The 23740-nt window shown below is 35.2% G+C and overlaps 5 protein-coding genes across 6 annotated transcripts in view; 2 read left to right on the plus strand and 3 right to left on the minus strand.

Annotated features, from left to right (window-relative positions):
- Positions 1 to 4444, minus strand: part of LOC139811250 (uncharacterized) — an 86924-nt gene extending 82480 nt beyond the window's left edge. For both annotated transcript variants that reach the window (XM_071775413.1, XM_071775412.1), the window contains exons 1-2: positions 4258 to 4444; positions 17 to 76 (exon numbers count right to left, since the gene is read on the minus strand). The gene's annotated coding sequence lies outside the window, so the exon portion shown is untranslated. The remainder of the gene's footprint in view (positions 1 to 16; positions 77 to 4257) is intronic.
- Spase12 (Signal peptidase complex subunit Spase12) lies at positions 1395 to 3030 on the plus strand. Its single transcript, XM_071775918.1, has 3 exons — positions 1395 to 1552; positions 2296 to 2355; positions 2430 to 3030. Exons 1-3 carry the CDS (start codon positions 1508 to 1510, stop codon positions 2610 to 2612), a joined length of 288 nt encoding a protein of 95 aa, XP_071632019.1. The 5' UTR covers positions 1395 to 1507; the 3' UTR covers positions 2613 to 3030.
- Positions 4445 to 8266: 3822 nt separating the features above from the next.
- On the plus strand, positions 8267 to 11848 carry LOC139811781 (uncharacterized). The gene is made up of 4 exons (XM_071776165.1): positions 8267 to 9818; positions 10590 to 10648; positions 10964 to 11261; positions 11573 to 11848. Exons 1-3 carry the CDS (start codon positions 9798 to 9800, stop codon positions 11223 to 11225), a joined length of 342 nt encoding a protein of 113 aa, XP_071632266.1. The 5' UTR covers positions 8267 to 9797; the 3' UTR covers positions 11226 to 11261; positions 11573 to 11848.
- Positions 11849 to 12257: 409 nt separating this feature from the next.
- LOC139812114 (uncharacterized) lies at positions 12258 to 14204 on the minus strand. The gene is made up of 3 exons (XM_071776736.1): positions 14184 to 14204; positions 12531 to 12607; positions 12258 to 12399 (listed from the first exon to the last, which is right to left on the minus strand). The coding sequence occupies exons 1-3, from the start codon at positions 14202 to 14204 to the stop codon at positions 12258 to 12260; spliced, it is 240 nt and encodes a 79-aa protein (XP_071632837.1).
- A 6352-nt stretch (positions 14205 to 20556) lies between these two features.
- LOC139811953 (uncharacterized) lies at positions 20557 to 21982 on the minus strand. Its single transcript, XM_071776486.1, has 2 exons — positions 21872 to 21982; positions 20557 to 21711 (listed from the first exon to the last, which is right to left on the minus strand). The coding sequence occupies exons 1-2, from the start codon at positions 21945 to 21947 to the stop codon at positions 21470 to 21472; spliced, it is 318 nt and encodes a 105-aa protein (XP_071632587.1). The 5' UTR covers positions 21948 to 21982; the 3' UTR covers positions 20557 to 21469.
- Between the last annotated feature and the right edge of the window lie 1758 nt (positions 21983 to 23740).

Here is a 23740-nt window from a genome sequence, read left to right on the forward strand (position 1 = left end):
AAACTGATAAACATACCCCTGCTTGCAGAGAATATCTTCTACGGCATTCTATCCATCATCGAAACTCAAGTCAAAACTGCAAAAGATGATTACAACAAATTTAATTCTCTGAAACGTATAGTTTTTAAATTACATATTAGTTTATAAACATTCGTATACAAAGTGCGTAAAAAGAAAAAAAATTAATTTTAATTTATTTTAGTTCTGAATATCACATATATATAATTTCGTTAATTTCAGATTTTTATAAAATTGATGATATAAAAAAATAATAAAATAAGGAAAAAGAGAGAGAGAAGATAGAAATAAAATTGACGATAGGGGAAGTTATTTTGATTTGTCTCAGAAATTTTGCAACTTTGCAAATTGAGCTTCTATCACTTCTTTCAATCGCGTTTACTTTTTATGAGAAACAATTGAGACTCGTCGTTTAATGAGATATATATCGCGCGATTGTGACATGAAAGTGGAAGCGTTATGCCGAATCGTGAATTTCTATAATAATTTCGTAATTGCATGCAACGCGACAACACGCTATTTCGATATATTTGGAGAATCGCGCGCCTTGCGTATAACGATTTCCTTTGGATTAGTTGCGAATGCGTCGCGTGAGCAGAAAAACGCGTCGAGCTGCATGACGCATAGTTGAAGTATGTCATCAAACGTCGCGACGATGAGGGAATATCTATGAGTCCCTATCTGCAGAAACGCCGAATGTAGAAAGCCAGCGATAGAACGATAGAACTCGCGCGTGACAACACTTTTGGCATTCGGTTACTTAATTGCAATTCGCCAAGATTTCGATAGCGCATACACGTTCTCAAAAGTCGTGTCTCATTTTCATCACTAATATCTATAGTTAATCTTGTCGTTAATTAGCTGGAATATGACTGATCTTCCTATTAAAGAAAATTCTTCCTATACAGAAAATTTCGTCAAATACAACAAACGATAAATGAATAAACACGTCCAATATTATTCGTTATTACACTGTTAAATTCGTAATGTCAAATTATACCCAATTTGAATCATTTTTAACCATTCCTTATAGGTAGCCACTGCTCTTAATTAATATATATGTCGTTATAATTTAAAATAATATAAGACTCGTAATACGTGTACAAAACAATTCAGAGTGTCATAGAAATTACATCAATAAATTTAGGTATGTTAAACATTATATTAACGAAATCGATCAAATTTTAACATAGTTACACGCTTACACGCGCAACATATCTCAGCTACTTACATCATCCGAGGCGGAAGCAACGTAGAAAAGCATATATCGCGCTTCTAAACGAGTTTGGCAGTCCGTTTAGGATCAATTTTAAAATTCGCGCTGCACGTGCGCGCCGCATCTGCGCAATCGACGACGTCAACACACGACCGTTACCTATCATCCACGTGCATCCACGTCGACCACGTCCCGAATCGAAGATCGAACTGATCGAAGCAGTCGAAGGGAGCGTCTCTGTCCTCCACCGCTACGTCCGTATATTTGTTCACAATGAACGCGTGGATGCAATACTTCAAATCGATCCCAACGCACATGGTAAGTAATAAGATTCTCGAACGATCACGCCGAAACGGCTATCCGCGACAAGTCCGACGTGCATTCGTTATTCGCGAGGTTAGGATCATCGAGGCACCGTATGTCAACTAATCGGCGCTTCGTCGAAATAATTTTTATTGTAAATAAGTTACATTGTAAATCTTTAACTAAATGTTTTAATTGTACTCTCTAAATCTCATAGAGCGGTTTCGCCACTTATTAATACATTAGAGTGATTGCAATAGTCACTCCAAAAAGAGAGGGTTGTTACTCGAATTCGAGTAAATGCGGGCACTTATAAGGTAGGAGTGAATTTTTCACTCAAATTTTTAGAGCGGCTACTCTATCGGAGTGATACGATCTCACTTGAAAGCTATAATGAATCACTAATGATCGACTGATAAATGACTCTAAAGCGTCGTCTACAATGGCAGCAGGAGTATGCAGTAATTATAGAGTGACATAATTCACTCCTATGAACACTGATCTATTGCATTCAAATGGAATGCGATTTCATTCCAACTTACAGATCTCAATTTGACTCTTTCTTAGAGTGGCGAATCACTTGAAGTACATAAGTTCAATTTTCACTTTTCATTACACTTGCATGTCACTCGTTTTGAATGATATTTCACTATTTGACTTTTAAAGAATATTTATAATATTTATAAACTCCTATGCGTTATTTCTACACTCTTCTCGAAATCTTGTACATTCCTTGTTACCTGTGTCATTTGTTTTAGGATTATGACGGCCAAGCCAGAGCTGAGAAACTGTCGCGGATCATAATAACGTTATTTGGAGTAAGCTACAATTATCTCGAAATTTTGAAAATACTCATTGATAATTGCAGTACAGTAATTGTGTATTCTTACAGGCGGTTGGCTTAGTCTGGGGATATATCATTCAACAATTTTCGCAGACAATCTATATTCTGGGAGCTGGGTTTGTTATGGCGGCGTTAATCACTGTACCTCCGTGGCCTATGTACCGTCGCAAACCATTGGACTGGCAGAAACCACAGTCCGAAGTTATCACAAAGCTCAAAAAGAAGAAATAATTTCCGGACGTATTTATGATACCTTTAACGAAATCTATATAATAAAATATGCAATCTTCAATGACGCAAATTTGATTGCTGATAGTGCAAATCTAATGAACTGAGCATTTATTTTTCGGCAATTATGAGACAAATGTTCTTAATGAATGGATAATGAATGCAAGCGTATATCGGAGCAAGTATGAATGATAGACCTTAAGGTTTTTCTTTTGGTAAGATACACGTATTTATACTTTAATGTCTGTTGGCTGTATAAGTGATTGCAAATAAAAGAATATTATATATGTATAAAAATAGATTTCTGAACTTAGGTAATGACCTTATAAGTAGTAATGAATCGAGAAAACTTTAAGAGTCAGTTGATAATATTTTTATGCCGGCTTTTGTGAGAATAAAATAAATTGTTACTGATACATTATCCAGTGAAATTCTGAAAATCCTGATTTATTTCCGTACATTATGTAATACTGTATACTCAATTCTCTTTATATAATAAAGTTTCAGCGCTTATTAACTATCGTAATTAAAACAGAAACAGTTAAAGTAATTTGACTATTCAATAAACCTAGTATGTACATGAGCAATACATAAAAAGAGATTTGTAGATACATTTCAATTGAAGAATAGGCAGCTCGACAATCAAAAAGCTGACAGTCTTCTCAAAAGAATAATTTCTTTTGAACGAATATTACCTCATCATGAAATATTCATAAATAATTATCATTTCTATCGCATAATGTAAATTCGGAAAGTACAAGCTACGTATATATAATCAAATAATTACCCGACGTTATATCGCTTTGGTTTCGCATTACAGGTGGTTACGTAAAGAAGAAAAAAGGGGGAAGAGATTACTCGCTGAGCGTAATCCTTATACGTTTGCAATAATTTTGCACGGACGATAGCGTTTCCCTTCCGCAACGGAACCACTCTTATATAATCACTCGTTCCAGAAAAGGCATGCAGCAGCCACCGATCACCTCTCGTCGATCAATTACGCGTTCTTCGCGATTACCGCATGCCGGTCGTCTTTGGTCAGATCGGTTGGACGCGTTCCAACGTTGGACTTTCATCGATCGTGCTTGTCCATTTTCTCCCATCGCGAACTGACTGACCGTCATTTCCCTCAAAATCAATCGCGTCTATTACTTTCACGGAACGGCCGGGCCCCGCGCAAAGACGGTAATTGTCGCGGCGCAAAAAAATACCGGGATTCAGACATGATGTGGTTAAGTTATAACGTCCGGAGCTTTCTCTTTCCCTGCTTGCGCTATTTCTAATCACCAAATAAGTTTACGAATTACAAAAATTTATATAAGCGTCCTACAACTTTAATTTCAAGGACGCCTGATGAACTTCGAGTTAATCCTTTTTTTATTTTTATTTTATTTTATTTATTTATTTATTTTGTTAAATATATATTTCAGTAAATCTGTTCTAGCCCATTTTAAGATAATAGACAAATGATCCCAGACAGCATGTTCATCAAAATTGAGATAACGTAAGACGTCTTAAAGATGTCTTTATGCGTGCTGTCTGAGATGTTATAATCGTATATTATAATAATTCACAGACCCGTTATCGCGCACATTAAAATAAACGACCAGTTTTGCAAGCAATAAATAACAAATAACGAATCACTCACCGTCTTCAGCTGCATAGATGCCACCCGACACTTTCTCGGCCTTCTCCACCTTCGTTCCATCGTTACCGCATCTTAATTTCTGGCACTTTTCCTCACACGACGAGATCACTCGCGTAAGCAGGTTAACCACGAACACGCACTAATTATCGGAACACACGACGAACGCGCGGCACGCTTTGAACAGCACTCCTGACGTCAATCGGACACAACACGCATTTTATTACATCACAGAAGAACAACCTGAACAACACACAGATAACGCAAGACATGATAACGCGAAAAAATATATAGGACCGCAAGTTACGATTTGCCCGACATCCGTGACTCATATTTGCGCAAGAGGCAAACGATAGAGGAAATTTGAAAATGGCGCGGCCAACTTCACGCACCACCCACCACGACGACGACGTAGCTAATCCTTTTACCTGCTACTTCGAATTTTACTGCTAATGCTAATTTGACCTTTACGGATAGTATACGCGTGAGTTTTAAGACCACTGATATCTCGTATCGTTACATAACTGATGAACAAAAATATATTTATTGAAATTAAAAATGAATGTTCGCGGAATGTAATATCCGAAAATACAAATAAATCTCGCGAGATACGCGTTTCAATGAATTGCCAACGATACGAATAATCTACGCTACACGATGAATAAATACGAAGGTTATATAATCGCAATTATACTTACTAATCAAAAACGCCACTCGACTCAGCATCGAAAGATCTTGAAAGAAAGCAACTTCATCCCGGTACAACGTGAATTAGCGTCTAATTAACACGATGGACTATCCGAAAACGTACTATCGAGATATTACATGTAATGTACTAGTATAAATGCATAAATCCCGCGAGAAATACATATTAATAATAGACGACCGATATGTTACGACTTTCCGTTGCTTCGCTAACTTCTCGCAGGAAAGATAACAATTTTCTCCCGGCCGCGAACGCGTCTCGAAGGATAATGACGTGTCACACGGAACGCGGACTCGGCGGGCTCACCCCGCTGCGGGCTCACTTCTCGCTCGAATCTATAATATTGTGCGAACGACAAAAGTCAAACTGTGCATAATTTACAGTAGGGGAGACCGGGGCGAAGTCGTCACTACTTTTTCGGTGCCAATTTTTAACAACAAAACAAATAATTTTAGTAAAATGTGGTATACCGTTGTAAAGAGTGAATTAACCTTTGGCTAAAATTTATACGGACATTTTTGTACATCGCTTTGTTCAACTGGTATAGAGTGAAAACGACAAAAGTGCAAAAATTGAAATGTCATCGCCGGGGCGGAGTTGTCACTCCATTCTCGGACTAAATTTTAAATAAAAATTCATAATTCCGATCATGAAAAATGATAGGATACATTTTATTAATTATTTTTTAATAGAAAAATGGAAACATTAATTAAAACACGATGGCGGAAAATAATTACAAGAAAAGCGCACACACTTATTATTATGTGCCCTACGCTCGCACGTTCCTCGTCAGCTCTATTCTGCAGTCATATCTGAGCACACGCAGCACATATTATCCAAGTCCTCGCCGGAATCCGACCACTGCTGCTTCTTTGACTTTGATTTTCGCCCGAAGTCTCCATGATATGGCTTGGTGACGACTTCGCCCCGGACATAAGTTTCAAGTTTGGTCGCTCATCATAAAATATTAGAAATTAATAAAAATAAAAAAAACTTCACTGAATTTGTGTTCAGCATGCATTACTCTTTAGAATCACTTAATTTGAGATTTGGAGACACAATAATATTTAAAATATTACAAATTTTTGACGCGTAAAAAATTTTACGACCTCCGAAAAAACGTTTGCCTCGATAAGAATCACAACATGGCAGATAACCTCACTAAGGACCAATATCACAGTCTCCGATTAACGTGATCCTCCGATTAAACTCACTCTGCGTCTCTTTCTAACTATCCCCCTAGAAAGAGACGAATAGTGAGTTTTATCGGAGGATCACGTTTCGGAGACTCTGATATCGGCCCTAAACTCCGTTGGTCACGTGGGCACTTAAGCCGCGTTTACAATAGGGGTATTCAAATAAGTTAGAGTTCAACGGTTTGACAGGTTATGTCGGGTTAAAATCGGGTAAAAAGTTAATTTTTAAACTTTTAACCCAAAGATTAATGTGATAAGTTAATGAGTCACTTATGTATTTTGCATAACCTTAAAGAGTAGCGCGCCCAAAGTTAATTAATTAACTTTTTACTCGACTTTAACCCGACATAACCTGTCAAACCGTTAAACTTTAACTTATTTGAATACCCCTAATATTTAATGGCGAGTTCACACAACATACAGATTTCGAGATAATTGCAATGACGACTCCGCCTCGGTGGCGACTTCGCCCCGATCTCCCCTATGTTGTGCCGTAAACATCGAGCATTGCTTGCGTTATTCATAATCAATTTGTTATCTCTCTAGGAAGTATTTAACTGCAGAATAAACTTATATTGGATGTTTTATTTCACATAAACACTGCTGCGCGCGCGTTTCACATTTCAGTTGCGATAAACGACGCCGTGTTCGCACTTCAATGCAATAAGATGTTTATTCATAGTATTTGTCCGCTTTCATTTGCTTTACAATCTTTACAAGTTAATTTTACGATCTTAGATGATCACGATTATTCTTGATTAAGAATTTTTATTTAAAAAAGTTTTAAGTTTTTTCGTAACAGAATTAATTAAGTAATTGCTATTAATAATTTATTGATATCAGCGGTTTGCTGTAATGTGAATTAATACTTGACTTACAATTCGAGAACTAATGTTATGATATTTTTGTATTAGAATTTTCGACTCCAATTACCCAGACACAGCACGCATGTCCATCGGGGCATAAGGCGTTTTAAAGATATCTTAAATCTCAATTTTGGACTTAAAGTGCTGTCTTGGTAGAGTCTTCAAAATACACTGTTAAAATATTGTACGATAAATATGGGACGCTATTATAAAATATAATAAAATGTTAATTTGTTAAAGCGTTTTGAAAGAAAAATTTTCGTAAGAAATTAAAATTTGGTCAAGTAATTATTTCGCACGTAAAATTGTAGCATTTATTCTCGAGATATTCCAAGTATTACATCATAAAAAGTTTTTATTAAATAATGTGTACTGTGTCACGTTCTTCGAAGTGCCGGTCAAGACGCATAAAGAACTCATATTAACGCGCGCACAAAGCGAGGTAAAAATCGCTCGGCGTAAACGCGTTAGCCCTTACGCAATCCGGGATACCGGATATGCATGTATTGGTGAGTTTATCGGTACGAATGATTGCTTTTTTATTTACATTTCTTTTTTTCCGCTCTTTCTTCTTTTTGATCGCGCGGTTACCTGCTCCGTATCGGGATACGCGAAGGTTTGTGTAAGAGGGTTACGAAACGCTTTCTCCCTGTATGATGGATATTTTAAGTATGCAGCTTGCACCACTTCCTGTTACACCGGTGGGTCCCCCGATACGCGATCGAAAAAAAAGAGGAAAAGAGGACATAATTTGCAGTGAAACATATGTAATATGTACAACACGGTCTCGATCGTTACCTTGGTCTTAACACTGAATCGTTTGTTTGGAGAGTCTCGTAATCGATCTGAATGCAAAAGTGTACCGGCATTCTTGCCGATAATCTTATATGCAATTGATACATACATACGATATCCCGATATAAGATACATGCAACCATGCGTCTGAAAAGAAGTCCAAAACTGCAAAGCAAACCACGCTTACTGTCATTCGAGATAGGTATTATAATCCACAATTTCGTAATTATACCTTTTACCCAATCCCAATTGAAGTCTGCATATTAGGCCATACTTTACGCGTTAATTAACGTATTTATTGAAGTAAAGGACTATGCACGCAGCAAAAAATATATAAATACATAAATATATAAATATATATATATATATATATATATATATATATATATATATATAATACATAAAATATATAAATACATAAGTTGAGGAAGGAAATTATTGCAGGGTACCATTCATGTATACGCGTTAGATCAACAACGATATTTATCGTCGTGTTTGTGTTCGTTTGTGAACTTTCGCTAATCTAATAATCGGGTTGGTATTTACGATTAGTGACGACCAATTACGGGCGCGAGCTAACTTCCTTCAAAATTCCGCGCGCATATTTGAGTTAAGTCGCTCATTATATCATTCGTGACTAGGACGATTATGTATACGTCCGGCGCGATATCGGCAACATCATGTCACACTTGAATAATAAATTTATATTCCGCAGAACTTTGACCTTTTACGGGGATTTTACTTAAGTTTCTCTCCGAAACCAGAAGCTGTTCCGGCGACGACGCAACGCCGCGAGTGAAATCAGTACAATTTATTGGTGCAAAGTCGAGGGTGTTTCGTGCGTATACGAATGAAAATATTTCTATAGAATCAGCGGTAAAAGTATCTCTGGTGCAACGAACTTCCATTTATTGTGCGTTAATTTAAGAAAAAAAAGAAAAAAACCACCCAATGGAAGTATTCTGGAGACCAATTTGTTTCGCTTCACGTGACGTAACACAGATTTCCTGACATTTTTACAACGTAACTCCCGCATAATTCATTAACTTACTTAAGCTAACGATAAAATTTATGTTTTTGGGTTTCTGTGCGCACTCTCACTTCTTTCTTCACTCTCGCGGAAGCATTTCTTCCACATATACACACGTGCGTATCTTTATCATATCATAATAATTAATTCAAATACGAAATTGCGATGTGTGCAGTAAAGGAAAGTGATTAAATAATGAAATAATAATAATACTGTATAATGCAAAATGTTTTACAATGTATCTCATTAAAATAACATTTTCACTCAGCAAGCAATTCGTAATTCTCTATCTCGTTGCAATAAAAGATATAAGATTTTCGCACTAAAATATTCAACAAAAGATCATTTTGCAATATATTGAGCGGAATAATGACAATGTTATTATAAAGCAATGAGTCACACAATCGTCGCGTTCACACTTTTCCACGAAAATTATAGTTTCGACAAGGCGCTCTTCCCTCTTCATATCGCCAAGAAGCCTCGACGATTCACGAACGATAGGAAAAAGGAAATTGCCCGAATTACGTACGAATGTGCTTACTGCTTGTTATCGCGCGAAATCCGACCGCGCACGCATGCACACGCCCGACCGTGCGTTCTCGCGCGCTACTCGATCGGAGAGGCGCGGCTTCAACGCACGCCGCGCGCCATACGCACATCGGAAAGTTACGCAGCTCCGAAACGCGAACGTAACGCGGGGCTTCGCGTTTCCTTGCTTTTACGTAACCCCCTAGGATCCCGAGCAACTTTGCTCTCCCACCCCGTGCAATTTCACCGGGTGGTTTTGGCCATCGCCGTGTCCGTCCTTTATAAGCGGACATCCCCGACGATCAAAACACAGAATCGTATCGGCAACACAGTTCGCAAACAGCGCAGAGCACGCACAGCCGTCGTCCGCCGCGAATTTTCACGGAGTAACGATCGATCGATTAAGACAGACAGAGTCGAAGATGCGCTCCCACACCATCGCTGTGAGTGATTTACTATAATAGAACGTATTATTTTCATCGCACGTAATTTCGGCTTCCGATGTTCGTCATTGATTTTTGTGATCGTCAGTGATTTTAACTAAGTCGTATTTAAGTGTGTATTTTACTATTTTCCGTCAATTTTGCAAAATGTGCACAAATTTTGTGATTGCAAAATTATTTTTGAGAATAAAAGTCTTGCTTGAGAGATTTCTCGATATCCAAATCTCATGATCTGGTATAATTAAGTCATAATTTTCAAATTCAAGTGAAACTTTAACTAGGACAGATATAAGTAACTTTTTTTAATGCTGTTTTTTATTTTACTATATAAAAACACTTAACGGCGATAGAATTCATTGACTGTTTTTGCGGAGCTGTAATTTTTTCCGCCAATATTTAATAAAATAAAATAATCATCGAGAGCATTTTTTTACTTATTAATCATTCTTCAATGCATTAAAATAGTGGTGTATCAGGAATCATGCTCAAGTACCAAAAAACGGCGAACTTCTCTTAATATTAAAATCCTCGAAAGAAATAGAAAGAAAAAAGATTGACTTTATTGACTGGATACTTTGAATATCTAAATAAACGATAATCATCGCTGCTTAGCAGCTGGTGCTTTTGTATCGCCGCCATCCAGGAAAGAGACGGCATGCAGAAGTGGTGAAACGATTAAAAAAAACGCTGTGCATTTAAATGACCTCTCTGGTACGCGATGCACTTTCGATATTACAAACAAACCGCGATCACACACCTCTCGTGTTGCAGTTGCTCGTGTTCGGAATAATGGCCGTGGCTTTGGCATCGCCGCTGCCGGGTCATCATCAGTAAGTAGCGCTTCGACAGTTACTTAAATTTTGTCTGATCGAACTAGAAGCTTCAATAACATTTACAGTTACATTTTTTTCTAAAATTGCTCATTATTTTAATTATTTATAATGTAATTATATAGTTATTATACAGTATAGTTTTATAGTTTTATAGTTTTATATAGTACAGTATTATGGTTATTATATAGCATAATTATTATTTTAATTATTTATTATATAACAATTGTTTATTATATAACAATAAATAATTAAAATAATGGGTAAGGCAGAATTAAATACTGTATGACATTGAAAACGATTGTATGACTTCAGTGAACATCATATTATCCACGTGCCCTATAAGGTGCACACGATCCATCATCATCACACGAAGAAGATACACGTGCCGGTACATCACGTCGAGAAGGTCCCCGTTCCTGTTCCGTATCCGGTGCATCATGTCGAGAAGGTAGCGGTCCCGGTACCTGTACACCATGTCGAAAAAGTGGCCGTACCTGTCCCAGTCATACAGAAGGTTCACGTCCCTGTACACATACCCATACATGAGGAGAAGTTAAGCCATGGCTGGTTTTAAAACGGAATACTTTATCTTCAGTTTTAATTATGTTAGGTTTGTACTGTTTATTTGTAACTTGAATAGAAATCTGATTAATATATTAAAATTATATATTGAATCGAAAAAGACATATTTTTAAATATACATTAAAATTTTCATGATCTTAAGTTTCTTAAATATTTCTTAATATATTCTCGAAAAAGAGAAAGAGAAATTTTATATACTTCAAGTAGGATAAATCTTTTTTCTGATTGAAACTATAACAGCAGAAATTTTTATTTTTTAATATTTTATTTTTCTTTGTATAATTACTCTAACTTGCAAATTGATTTATCGTGTACTCGACTTGCGAACTGGTTTTCCAGGTTATCGTACAAGGTGGAGCTCGAGTAAGTAAAAGCTAATAAAATGCATTCCTCATTACGGATCCATTGATAAGAAGTTTCCTCGTGGAATACAAAAGTGGACGATACCAATCAAGTACAAAAATCACTCGCGCCACCGAGAGCAGCATTTAAGGATTTAGCATAAGAAAAATACTCCGTATGCATGCGTGTGTATTCAGAACGAAGATACTTGTACATACTTTACATCACGTTACATTCTCTCATCATTATTTTTATATATAATAAACGTTTGATAAAAAGGAAGATATTTTGAACGTACATTTATTCATTTCCTTTGTTTTTGTTAAATAACTGCTTTTAAAAATTCCACATTTTAAGAATCTTATAGATAGAAATTAATTGCTAATTATTATCATTTTTTATTAAGTTATGAACATGTATATGATTTAATAAAAAACTATATTTTATTTTTTTAAAGACATATTAAAATAAATGATAATCACTTATCCAAATTCGCAGAAGCCACGAGAAAATTATTGGATTAAGAAGTAGTCATTAATCTATAAATATGGTTTATTTTGCATAATTAACAGTGTGAAACAATAACAAACAAGTCGCCGTCAGATATCATCAATTGATTATGATTAAATAACTCTGCCGTGACAAGTTATTTAATCACGAGGAAGTCGTGAAACAAAATAATTTACCAGCCATCTTCTTCGTGATGATGCTCATCGTGATGGTGATCATCGTGTGATTTAACTTTAACCGGTATGTAAATCTTCTTTACATGTGTATGATGATGCTTGTGAATATGATGCGGCACGTGGATGATGAAGTGCGTGCTAAAAAAGCAAGTTCAAGTTTCTGCGAATATTCTTGCTGTGTCACAAATGTATACTGAAAAAAAATCGCTATCGTCTTTCCTTCATCTAAAAAGAATATAAGAGCAATAATTTAAAAAGGAGAAAATTACTGTTTATGGTGATGCCCGTCAGGATACGGTATCGCCGATACTAAAGCACACATTGTGACAACCAGCAAAAGTAGAGCCTAAAACAGAAAAATGTTGCGTAAGATGCCATACAAGTTTTGTTTGGAAGAATTTAAAAATTACCCGCTAGTTTTTCTAAGCGTCAGAAACTAACGTATATACAACTTATAGTTTAATTCTTGATCAGATCGGAAATAAATCACAGATCTTATCTTTTGCACGATTGGAGAAAGTATTTGTTAATCATATTTACTGTGATTTTATCGGGAAACCAGGGAATAAAATGGAAGTGATAATGATCGAAGTAGACGTATCGTAAAATTGCAATTATTAAGTAAAAGTCTAATAATAAGAAGAAATTTTATTGGCAATCTTTGAAATAATGTCTATATACATAGATATATGCATGGAAATTAATGTATCAATTTTTGACGTAGAACTACGTTTTTGTCGACAGTAAGGGGGGGTAAATTCAGGCACAGATGCAACGTTTTTTTGCAAAGTTTTCTTTTTTCCTGTTCTTTTCATCACGTTATCTTCTTTTACAAATATTGAGTAATTAAGCTAATTAGGAATCAATTAAAATTATTGAAAAAATGTGTTCCTTGTATTTTTCTATGTAGAGAGTATCTCATTACTGCTGTATTATTTTTTAATTGCAAGTTTTTTCTCTCTTTCTTTTTCTTATCAACTTATAAAATAAATATTGTTTTAAAGAAAACATTGGTTTTAGATTAATTAATATAATAAGTCTATTGTTAGAAAACAATGCGGAGATAAAAATCAGGGAGCCTATAGAATTTATACTCTTATTACGAAATAGTAATTTGGCATACAAAGGTACTTTACGAGTACGTAATTTCATAAATAATAATGATTTTTTTATGCGAATTTAAAATAAAGACTTATTATTTTGCATATAAGAATTATGGAAGAAATGTATCTTCTTATTTGATACATTTAATACGGTTTGACACAATTTTTGTTTGAAAAATGTGTATCTTTTGAGCCTCGAATCTTTGATCATTTTAAAACAAAAGAAATTTTAAATGTAACAAATATCTATAGAACAAAATTCTCAATAATAAGAATTAATTGGACGCAGTTCTGCAATGCGGAACCAACTCCAAAACTTACTTTTCCATTAGAGCAAATTTCGTGAAATAAAATTTTGTGCCAACGTTATCTCAAATATAATGACTGAACTATAATTTTTCTCAAATACAACTCTATGTGTTATATACGTTTTTAGAAAATCTTTTTTTTTTCTTTCATGATTACTTTGCAATATATATATATATATATACAGAACTAAAAATCACGAAACTTAGTTCCTTACCTATAATTGCATCTAATTAAAACTTATAAGATTTTTTAAAACTAATTAAATATTTTAATGTTACACACAAAACTTGTTATAAATTGCAGATTGGTTAAAGTGGATTTTATCTGCTTTTTTTTAAAGCAAAGTAACTTTAATTATCGTGCATTAGCATTTGCGCATTAAGGATCACTGAAAGGAGAAGTGAAGATGAATCGTCGCTTTGTAAAGCGTACGCCTGCAAGTCTCATTTTCTCGAATGATGAGACGAACAGACATCACATAACAAATTCACACCCAGATTCGACACCCACGTGTATTCCGAGCTTGGTCATGTTCACTCTATATGTATATATGTATATGCGCGAAATGTGCGCTTGACTCTTCTGAAACTGCAGCCGTGCGGTGACTAAAAGCCTCTTTTACAGCCAGCCTTATAAATGGAGACCAAATAGTCAGTGAACCGTGTATGAATGTTGAACAACAACGGTGGACCTGTTTTCCTGAAAACAGTTCCTGGGTGCACCACACTTTACTTCACTTGAAATCATTCGCACTTGAGTGGTTTCACACGAACTCTCACGTGCGGTCTCGCACGCGCATTGTCGTGAACGTAATTTTCCTCGAGCTTTCTGTTCGCAAATTTCGACGTTCACGCTTCGGTTCGCGGGTAGACGGCATTGTCTTCCTCGAGCGTGGTTACTTCGAAATATCTAGTTCGAAAGTGTCGAAATGCACTTGAAAAAAAGAAGTAAACCCGGAAACTTACCGACAAGATTTCTCCTTCAAAGGGAAATCAACGCATTATTCTCCCAAATAATGAAAGTAGATGAGTTACCTTTATTCCTCGTCGAATATCACGGCAACAAAATATCAGGAAGTAGAGAAAATTAAAATATAGATGAAAGGAATAATATGCTCATAAAGAAAATTGTTCCGATGAGATAACTTCCTTTTTTACTTTCAAGTGAAATCGATTTACCGCAACAATTTAAGTTGCACAAATTGCATGTCTCTTCGAAAAAGCGACTGCAAAGTATATTCTTTTATTCGTTTTCTTATTCTTATTCGAAATATTCGCTTACTACACTTATTACGCGAACTGTCATCACGGTTGAGTGATCGATTCTCTAGTCTAATTACATAAAACGTTGTATGCATAGAACTTTACATACTCAATCAATCAAAGACACAATACATTATAAGCTTTTTTGCAGCTTACGTAATCTCTTACAGTGTCATAATCAATATTTCTAACAATAAGTGCAACAACTTCTTAAGAAATAACTCCATTCTTCCATTTATTGAAACTGTTTGTAAATATTTAATATACACAAATTAAAGAATATTATTTCTTCCCGTCTCTACTTTTGATAATTTAAAAATATATAAACGTAATTTATATTGCTTTAGAATCTTTTCTCGTAGTTTTTGTTGTGTAATCTCTTATTATTCTTATATTAGTACAGAGAATCTTCTTCCAATTGGTGATTATGTCTTTTTCCTTTGTGGATTAATAAGAATGCAAGATACATATCCGTTTCAGTGTTCCGCGGTGTGTACATATTGTACACATGAGTGAAATCGCGCCTCGTTTGTTATAAGATTGGTTCTTTCACTTTCCGCTTTCCGCTTACTTTCCATTTTAAACTAATTTAGTATCAAATTAATATAATTCAGCGTGCTTTTATAATACTGTGCGATTTTATTATAATACCCGTTAACAGATGTCGATACTTAAAGGCACTAACAAAAGTAAAATTGGCGCTCATTAAGAAGTGAAGATCATCGATGTACTTGTACAAATCCCTCAATATGAGCATTCCTCTTTTCTTACAAGCAAATTAAATAATATAACTATGAACATGACATGGAAAAATTTATTTTAAAATTAAAATAAAATTCTTTTTATGTTATTAGCTTACACTTTTAAAAAATTATGTTTGTATAGAAAAAAGTATTTTAAAAAAATGTTTTATTTTATTAACTATATTATATTAATAAATATTTTATTTTATTAATTATATTATAATTAAAATAATGGGATATATTCAATATTTAATTTTGAATAGATATTAAATATTAAATATTAAATATTAAAAATATACAAAAAGTAAAATATATATAACGAGTTTATACAAAGTTGCATATAATGCCGCATAAATTTTCATTTGGGATCAATGCATTTATGCCAGAAATACATGAACGCCGCGTGTTCAGTCACCAGAAATACCAGCAAATGCCGCAGGTTGCATATTTATAGAGACTGCATTTGATTTGTCTGTTTATTTTAACTCACAAAATTGATCTCCGATAAAAGATTCAGAAATTTTTATTTCATCTAATATTCAAATGGCTCCGCGGATTAAAATTCAGTATGAAGAATAGGGCAAGGAAAGCCGTAACAAGATGTTCGTGTTTTATTATTTTTAATAGACAAATATTATCCCAACCATACGCGCCGACAAGTCGTCAGATTTGAAACACAATTCTGGTTAAAGTAGTAAAAAATTCCCCCCCCCCTCCAATTAAATCGTTACGATTTAATATGATGTTAAGAATTTAACGTGGGCATAATAATGCGTGTTCTTTATTTAATAATAGGTTATTGTGATAAATAGTATCACATGCTTCAGTGGTCGAATTGGTACGACACCCTTCACGGAATAAAGGGAAGTTCCAGGTTCGAATTCCGGCTGAGGTAATATTTTTCGCTATAATTTCTTTACAGTTTTTAGATGTTTAGCATCATAAATTAAATCGTTACGATTTAATTGGGGGGGGGGGGAATTTTACTACTTCAACCAAAATTGTGTTTCAAGTCTGCCGATTTGTCGGCGCGCAGTTTACTATGGTTGGAATAATATTTGTCTATTAAAAATAATAAAACACAAACATCCTGTTACGGCTTTCCTTGCCCTATTCTTCATACTGAATTGATTTTATCTGTCCAAAACTTCCTTGATTTCTCTTTAAAAATGCAATTTAAAAGGAAAAGATTAAGAGAAGAGATTTTTAGATTATAAAGACGCAAAACTATATAAATATGCAAACATCTCATCATATATGTTCCTTTCTATCGTATATTAAATCCTAGTTTACATAAATATACGTTCAATAAATCTACCACGTACGAAATGTCACGTAATTATGATGTTGCCTGGTATTTTCACACTATGTTATACTAACAATAAGATGTTAAGCGGAAATATACACACAAGAGGCCATAATTTATGTTTGTGCCAGCAATCAACTTCGATACTTCCTGCAAGGCTTTCCATGTCGTTTACCATGATAAATGACCATAATAGTATTACTGTAATGGGCATGTGCATTAATGTAAATATCGGGAATTATAAAACGATAATAAAACGAAAAATGCAAGTGAAAGTGGAATCGTACATTTCATGAATGTAAATCACATCCATCATTCTCAATGATGGGTAATGAATCGTTAGCGACTCTAATGAGTCTGCGAGACGAACCGCAAAAAATGTGCGATAATAAACTTTTGTGCGTATTCATTGAAATTATAATTCGCAACGTGCGCAGCGGCGCATAAGTTTGTTTTACAGTTAATATTTTGTTAGTGGTAAAGAATTGACATCGCGTGAACCAAACAACGCGTGACGTTCAATGTTTGTGCCACACAGTGTGTCATACGCGGCTCCTTGTCATTCGTATACGGCTATACGATAAACTCGAGCGAGAGCGAACAGCGGAACAAGTCGCTCCGCGTGACGCGTCATTATCCTTCGAGACGTGGTCGCGGCAAGTATCGGAAGAAAATATAATTCTTCCTTATAAAGAAAAGTCGTAACACGTTACATATCAATTGTTTATTAATATGTATTTTGCGCGAGGTTTACATATTCGTAATGTATTACGCATATAATATTATATTCTATTTGTACATTTTCGGAGTTCATCGTGTCTTAGTTATAGCTATACGAAGGGTCAAAGCACATAACATGGCGTAGCGATATACGACGGTCGTAGTCCCCGACCTGACAGATCAGGATACGCCAAAGTTTGTGCGTTACTTACGTCCACGACTACGACTGTCATATGTGCTTTGGGCCTAACTCGACTCAGGTCGTATCGAGGTGAAGTTGCCGTTTTTCCAAATCCTTGCTCATTAATGAAATGTACGGAACGAGTACGTCGATACGCATCGCGATACATTTAATTATGTACTGATGAGTATAGTCGTAATTAACCTTCATATATTAGTAATTGTTCATCGCGTAGTGTAGATTCGACATTCGTATATTGGTGATTCGTTGAAGTGCGTATTTCGCGAGATTTATTTTATCGAGACAAGCAAGTTGCCAAAGCATATTTTCGGATATTACATTCCGCGGGTATTTATTTTTAATTTCAACTAATATATTTATTCAGTTATGTCACGATACGAGATATCAGTAGCCTTAAAACGCACGCGTGTGTATATATATATATATATATATATATATATATATATACATACATATATATGTATATATATGTATATATATATACATATTGTATATACATATACTCTATCTGTAAAGCTTCAAATTAGCATTCGAAGTAGATAGCAGGCATCAGGTAAGAGAACTGCGTTATCGTCGTGGCGAGTGACGCGTGAAATTGGCCGCGTCATTTTCAAACTCCTTCGATTCGCTTGTTACGCAAATATGAGATACATTACCGATGTCGCAGTTCGCGTCTTTTACTTGTTATCCGTATCGTCCTTCTATGACGTGATAGCGTGTGTGCGATCAATGCCGGGAATGCTGCTGAAAGTGTCGCGTAATCGTCATTTCCGATAATTAGTGCGTGATGCGTTATGATGATTAACCGTCCGAGTGATTGTCGTGTGCTAGAAGAAGCAGCAACGGAACGAAAAACGAGGAGGGCGAAAAGACACCGGTTGCAGTAATGCGACGAAAAGTGAGTAATTTTTTATTTATTAAGAGGGATAGAGACGGGGAAAGATTAGGAAAACTATATAAATCTTATGAATAAGAAGGGCCGTCGTTCGATTGATTGAGGACGCAAAGATTATAAAATAGAGCTTGTTATTATCGATAGATCGTTGACTGATTTAGTGACTTATTATTGGTGTATTTTAATATTGTTTTATATACGATAGAATCAAAGTTAATAACGTTACTTCATAAAGTAATACGTTCCCATTACTTTTTGCAAAAAGTAACTCGTTACTTCTTCGTTATTTTGTAATATTTAATAAAATATTTGACTTTACAAAATTAAATTATTTAATAATCAATATTAAGTTTAATAAACAATATTCAAACTCTAAACTAGTCTCTCCTATAGCAGACTTTTTTATATTAAAAAAACATCTAATAATTTATATAATTCTTTATATAATATTTATCTTTATAGGAATCTAAATTGAAAAACGCAAATTTTATGAAACGTTTTTTTATTTACTGTTAGCACTAAAAATTTATAGTTCATGTTACATAATATATGTGTCGCAGCCTTTTTACAAAATTAGCCTTTTTGCAACAAGGCTAACCTGTTTGCAAAACGGCGGTACACGTTTGCGCACATTTATTGGCGCACAGTTCGTCAATTAATCAATTTTCTTTTACTTGAAAGTACACATGTAGGCAGAGGGAGGGCTGCGGCAAAGTCCCACCCCGCATAAAAAACTGATCTAACTTTAAGCCTATTTCTAAAAACTTGAAATTAAAAATCAGCCTGATTGAGAAACGATCTATCTTTCGCAAAAAAGCTGCGACATAGATATATACTGGGACCAACTGATTCTTTAACTGTGTAATGCAGGGAAAGTTGCTAGAAGAAAATATTTCTATCCAATCAAGAATACCTAACACGCACTATATCAGTGCGCGATCTATTAAATAGAGCTAACTAAAGTATATGATAAAATTAACGGTTAAATTTGTTACCATTACTGTAACTATGTAATGACATTACTGTGTTACTATTACAGACAGAAAAAAGTAACGATTGTTGCCGGAAAAAGGTAAAGGTAACTGTAACGACATTACAAGTAACAAGTTACTTCTCAACTCTGCATATAATTTACAAAAATATAAAGGAAATTAGGTTAAAAAGATTTATTTAATATAGTTCAAAGAAAAATAGTTTCATATATTAATTATGAAGTGCACGAATTGAAATTCATAAAAAACTTAAACTTAAAATTCAAAAGCAGTAATATTTTATAATTAAAATATACTCGGCATAACAAGTGATAAACAATAATTATAGCCATTTTCGCATTATTTCCACAAGCATTTTATATATAAAATTAAAAAAAAAAGAATTGAGCATTTCTTATTCTTTTCCCTATATAACAGCAAATATATATTCTGAGAATGTTCAGAGAATATCGTAAAGTATAAGATATTATAAGGATGTTGTCAGTACCTATGTTAAGACATCTTTAGTATATTCTATAGATATACAAGATATTAATGCTGTTAGGATTAATTCATAAATATGTGAAATTATATATATATTTATTACATAATTACTGTAAGGAATTCCTTAATTTTATTAGTATAAAGAAGAAATAGTATTATATATTAAAAACATACAAAAACTTTATTGAAACAACACATAATACAATGCTCTATTTACAAGATATATTATATGTACAAATATAATGTATAATATTGCTTTGATCGCAAAAATTGTATATTATTTCTAAAGTGCTGGTGAACAAGGCACGTGAAAATCTAAATTGAGGTGCGTGTCGGGTTTAACAATGAGGTAAAAGAATATATAAAAAAAATTAAAAATATATAACAAAATCGTAATCACAAATTATTATGATATGCGCTTGACAGCTTTTATCACAAACTAGTTTCAGTGTCTTATAATTTTTAACGCTCACTTGAATTTAAATTGTTAATATTTTCATTTTCTACTTATTTCTGAAGTTGTCTCCAGCAGATTCAACCATGTGAATTATAATAAGATATATGTTTAAATGCGTTTCATACATACATATGTGTATATATAAATCGCGATTTGTCGTGAATAAGTTCGAATGAATATTTAAATAATATTCACTTCTGTAATAATTTCTCTTGTTTTAACATAAATCTGTCGAAAGAATTAGTCGAGTCAAGTCAGCATGTATTTGAATCATTAATTTACTGCATTAATTTATTCTATAAACAATTGAAAAAATAGTCTAGTCTAGTTTTCACAGCGTCAAATGTAGTAGTAAAGTACGAGTAGTCGAGTCCGCGTCTATTTGCTATAATAATCCACAGAAAGATAATTTATTTCGGCAGATTAATTTTTTTACTGATTTTGATCAGATATTTAAAAAAATTATTTCTGATGAGTCGATGTAACTGTCTTCGTTATGACTTCGTAGAAAAATAGAAATTTCAGTTATGTTTGTCAGTTGCGTTTATTGTTATTTTGTCTGTTTGTCGCGTAACAATCTGTTGTAAAGTCAGTAAAATAGTCTCGTTCAATGTATCTCTGTTGGCATCGTTATCCGTAAAAAATGACTGATAGAAATTAAAAAGCCCGCAATCAAAAAATTGCCTTATAAGTTTATACAAAGTAAACAAAAAGATGTTAAATCTTTTTTTGCATGTTATCGTGTATCACACAAAGTGGCATTATAATTTCTGCAGTTATAAATGTCTACAATGCTCAGCATATTGGTCACAATGCGATCACTTTCATTTCTTTTTGTGATAACCGGAGAAACCACCACCGTGGCCTCCACCGTAACCACCGCCACCGCCACCGCCGCCGCCGCCGCCGTGGCCGCTTGAATAGGAATCAAAGCCACCACCAGAAGTACCAGAACTGTAACTACTTCCGCCGTGGCCACTGAAAGAAATATCGATATAAAACGTTATACTCCGTTAACGTTATATAAGATCATGTACAATATTCGAGATTTTTTTCCCTTCATTATTTAACAATAAGATTTATCACTTCTTTCAATTGATTAATATTAGCATAAGATTTAGTGCAATTTAATATTTACCTGCTACCAAAATCAGATGATATACTGTTGCCATAACTGCTGGAGCTATGATGATCATCGCCACCGATGTCGCCATGTCCACCAAATCCACCGCCTCCGTGACCACCTCCAAATCCACCACCGCCGCCATATCCACCTCCTCCTCCAAATCCACCGCCGTGGCCACCTCCGAAACCACCTCCGTGTCCACCTCCGTATCCACCACCTCCGCCACCGCCGCCATGTCCTCCATGATCATGAATAATTATACCGCCGCCGCCACCTCCGTGTCCTCCGCCAAAACCGCCGCCGCCGCCATATCCGCCGCCTCCTCCAAATCCACCACCGTGGCCACCTCCGAAACCACCTCCGTGGCCACCCCCGTAACTGCCGCCGCCACCGCCGCCGCCACCATGGTCATCGTGTATAATAATACCGCCTCCGCCACCTCCTCCGCCATAACCACCACCTCCGTGACCACCTCCGTAACCGCCGCCGCCACCGCCGCCGCCACCGCCACCGCCACCATGGTCATCGTGTATAATAATACTGCCTCCGCCACCTCCTCCGCCATAACCACCACCTCCGTGTCCACCTCCAAAACCGCCTCCGCCGCCTCCGTGTCCACCTCCAAAACCGCCTCCGCCGCCTCCGTGACCACCTCCAAAACCGCCACCACCGCCGTGTCCATGGTCTATGATGATACCGCCGCCTCCGCCACCTCCTCCGCCGTAACCGCCACTTCCGTGACCACCTCCAAAACCTCCACCACCGCCATGTCCTTTATGGTCATGAATGATGATATCACCTCCCCCGCCGCCTCCACCATAACCACCTCCTCCGTGGCCACCTCCAAAACCACCGCCACCACCGCCACCACCGTAGCCTCCTCCGTGACCGCCTCCACCGCCGTGATCTATGATGACATCTCCACCTAAAATAAATTATTATTTTTGGCTTTTGTTGATTTAATTACAAATTTCCTCATCAAATAAATATAGAAAAGAGAAAGAAAGACAGAAAAAGAAGAACTGAAAAAAGAGAAAAGGCATTTTTTATTTAAACAAGATAAATACGAAGTAAGTCTCTGCTCATGCTTCAGAGTCATATAATTTATAATTAGTTACGTTTATAAGACAATACTGGAAGGAGAATAATGAGTGAAATGAAAGTAACGAGTAATGTGGGATTTTCTCACAAATATTCATGTACTTGTTTTCCAAGTGCAAAGATAATCTGAAAATGTGATTACCTCTTCTTCGTACATTGAATCTTTTGTTCATACTGAACTAAGAATAAATAGCACAGTTAATTAACAGATCTTTGTTTTTTAACATTATTGCGCAAAGTAAACTTTCTCTCAACCGAAAAGAGATGGCATGCAAATCTTTTAGCATAAGGAGCATCGTATTTTCAAATGTTCTTCTCTCGGGAAAAGAAGGAAAGAATATATATATTTAAAAAATGCAATTCCGCTTATACTTAAAAATTTGTTCAATTTTAATCCGTATCGCGTTGTAACAAAACCAAGAATAAATAGTAATAATTGCGATTGCACAATTGCGCTTTAGACAATGTTGCTGTTATGTATATCTTGTCATCAAAAACTCAACAAAGCAGAAACTTATTAAAACGTTTGCAAAGTTTGTTATATTTTTATATCAATTATTTTACAGCGGATTTTTCGAACAAATATTTTGTATTTGGTGCGATATAATTGAATAAATTATAAAAACTCAATGTACAGGCTCCAGTGGAAATCCAAGGTTAAGAGAAACGGGCTAAATAAGAGCCAAGCGCTGTTGGTGATGCACAGAGATGTAACTCCTTTAATTTTTTATTGTCTAAATTAACGTTTCGGTCCGTCAGTTTGGACCATCTTCAGCAACT

This window comes from Temnothorax longispinosus, chromosome 4 (genome assembly GCF_030848805.1).
Source record: "Temnothorax longispinosus isolate EJ_2023e chromosome 4, Tlon_JGU_v1, whole genome shotgun sequence".
NCBI classification, from domain to species: Eukaryota; Metazoa; Arthropoda; class Insecta; order Hymenoptera; family Formicidae; genus Temnothorax; species Temnothorax longispinosus.

What these genes read in the sequence shown, in the direction of transcription:
- LOC139812114 (XM_071776736.1), bottom strand. Translation starts at nt 14,204, where the DNA reads ATGACCAAGCTCGGAATACAC. An exon ending in TGACCAAGCTCGGAATACAC is followed by an intron (nt 12,608 to 14,183) that starts GTGGGTGTCGAA and finishes TTTCTGTTTTAG; the next exon opens with GCTCTACTTTTGCTGGTTGT. An exon ending in GACGGGCATCACCATAAACA is followed by an intron (nt 12,400 to 12,530) that starts GTAATTTTCTCC and finishes TTGCTTTTTTAG; the next exon opens with CACGCACTTCATCATCCACG.
- LOC139811781 (XM_071776165.1), top strand. Translation starts at nt 9,798, where the DNA reads ATGCGCTCCCACACCATCGCT. An exon ending in TGCGCTCCCACACCATCGCT is followed by an intron (nt 9,819 to 10,589) that starts GTGAGTGATTTA and finishes CTCGTGTTGCAG; the next exon opens with TTGCTCGTGTTCGGAATAAT. An exon ending in CCGCTGCCGGGTCATCATCA is followed by an intron (nt 10,649 to 10,963) that starts GTAAGTAGCGCT and finishes GTATGACTTCAG; the next exon opens with TGAACATCATATTATCCACG.
- Spase12 (XM_071775918.1), top strand. Translation starts at nt 1,508, where the DNA reads ATGAACGCGTGGATGCAATACTTCAAATCGATCCCAACGCACATG. An exon ending in AATCGATCCCAACGCACATG is followed by an intron (nt 1,553 to 2,295) that starts GTAAGTAATAAG and finishes CATTTGTTTTAG; the next exon opens with GATTATGACGGCCAAGCCAG. An exon ending in TCATAATAACGTTATTTGGA is followed by an intron (nt 2,356 to 2,429) that starts GTAAGCTACAAT and finishes GTATTCTTACAG; the next exon opens with GCGGTTGGCTTAGTCTGGGG.
- LOC139811953 (XM_071776486.1), bottom strand. Translation starts at nt 21,947, where the DNA reads ATGGCGACATCGGTGGCGATGATCATCATAGCTCCAGCAGTTATGGCA. An exon ending in TCATCTGATTTTGGTAGCAG is followed by an intron (nt 21,712 to 21,871) that starts GTAAATATTAAA and finishes TATTTCTTTCAG; the next exon opens with TGGCCACGGCGGAAGTAGTT.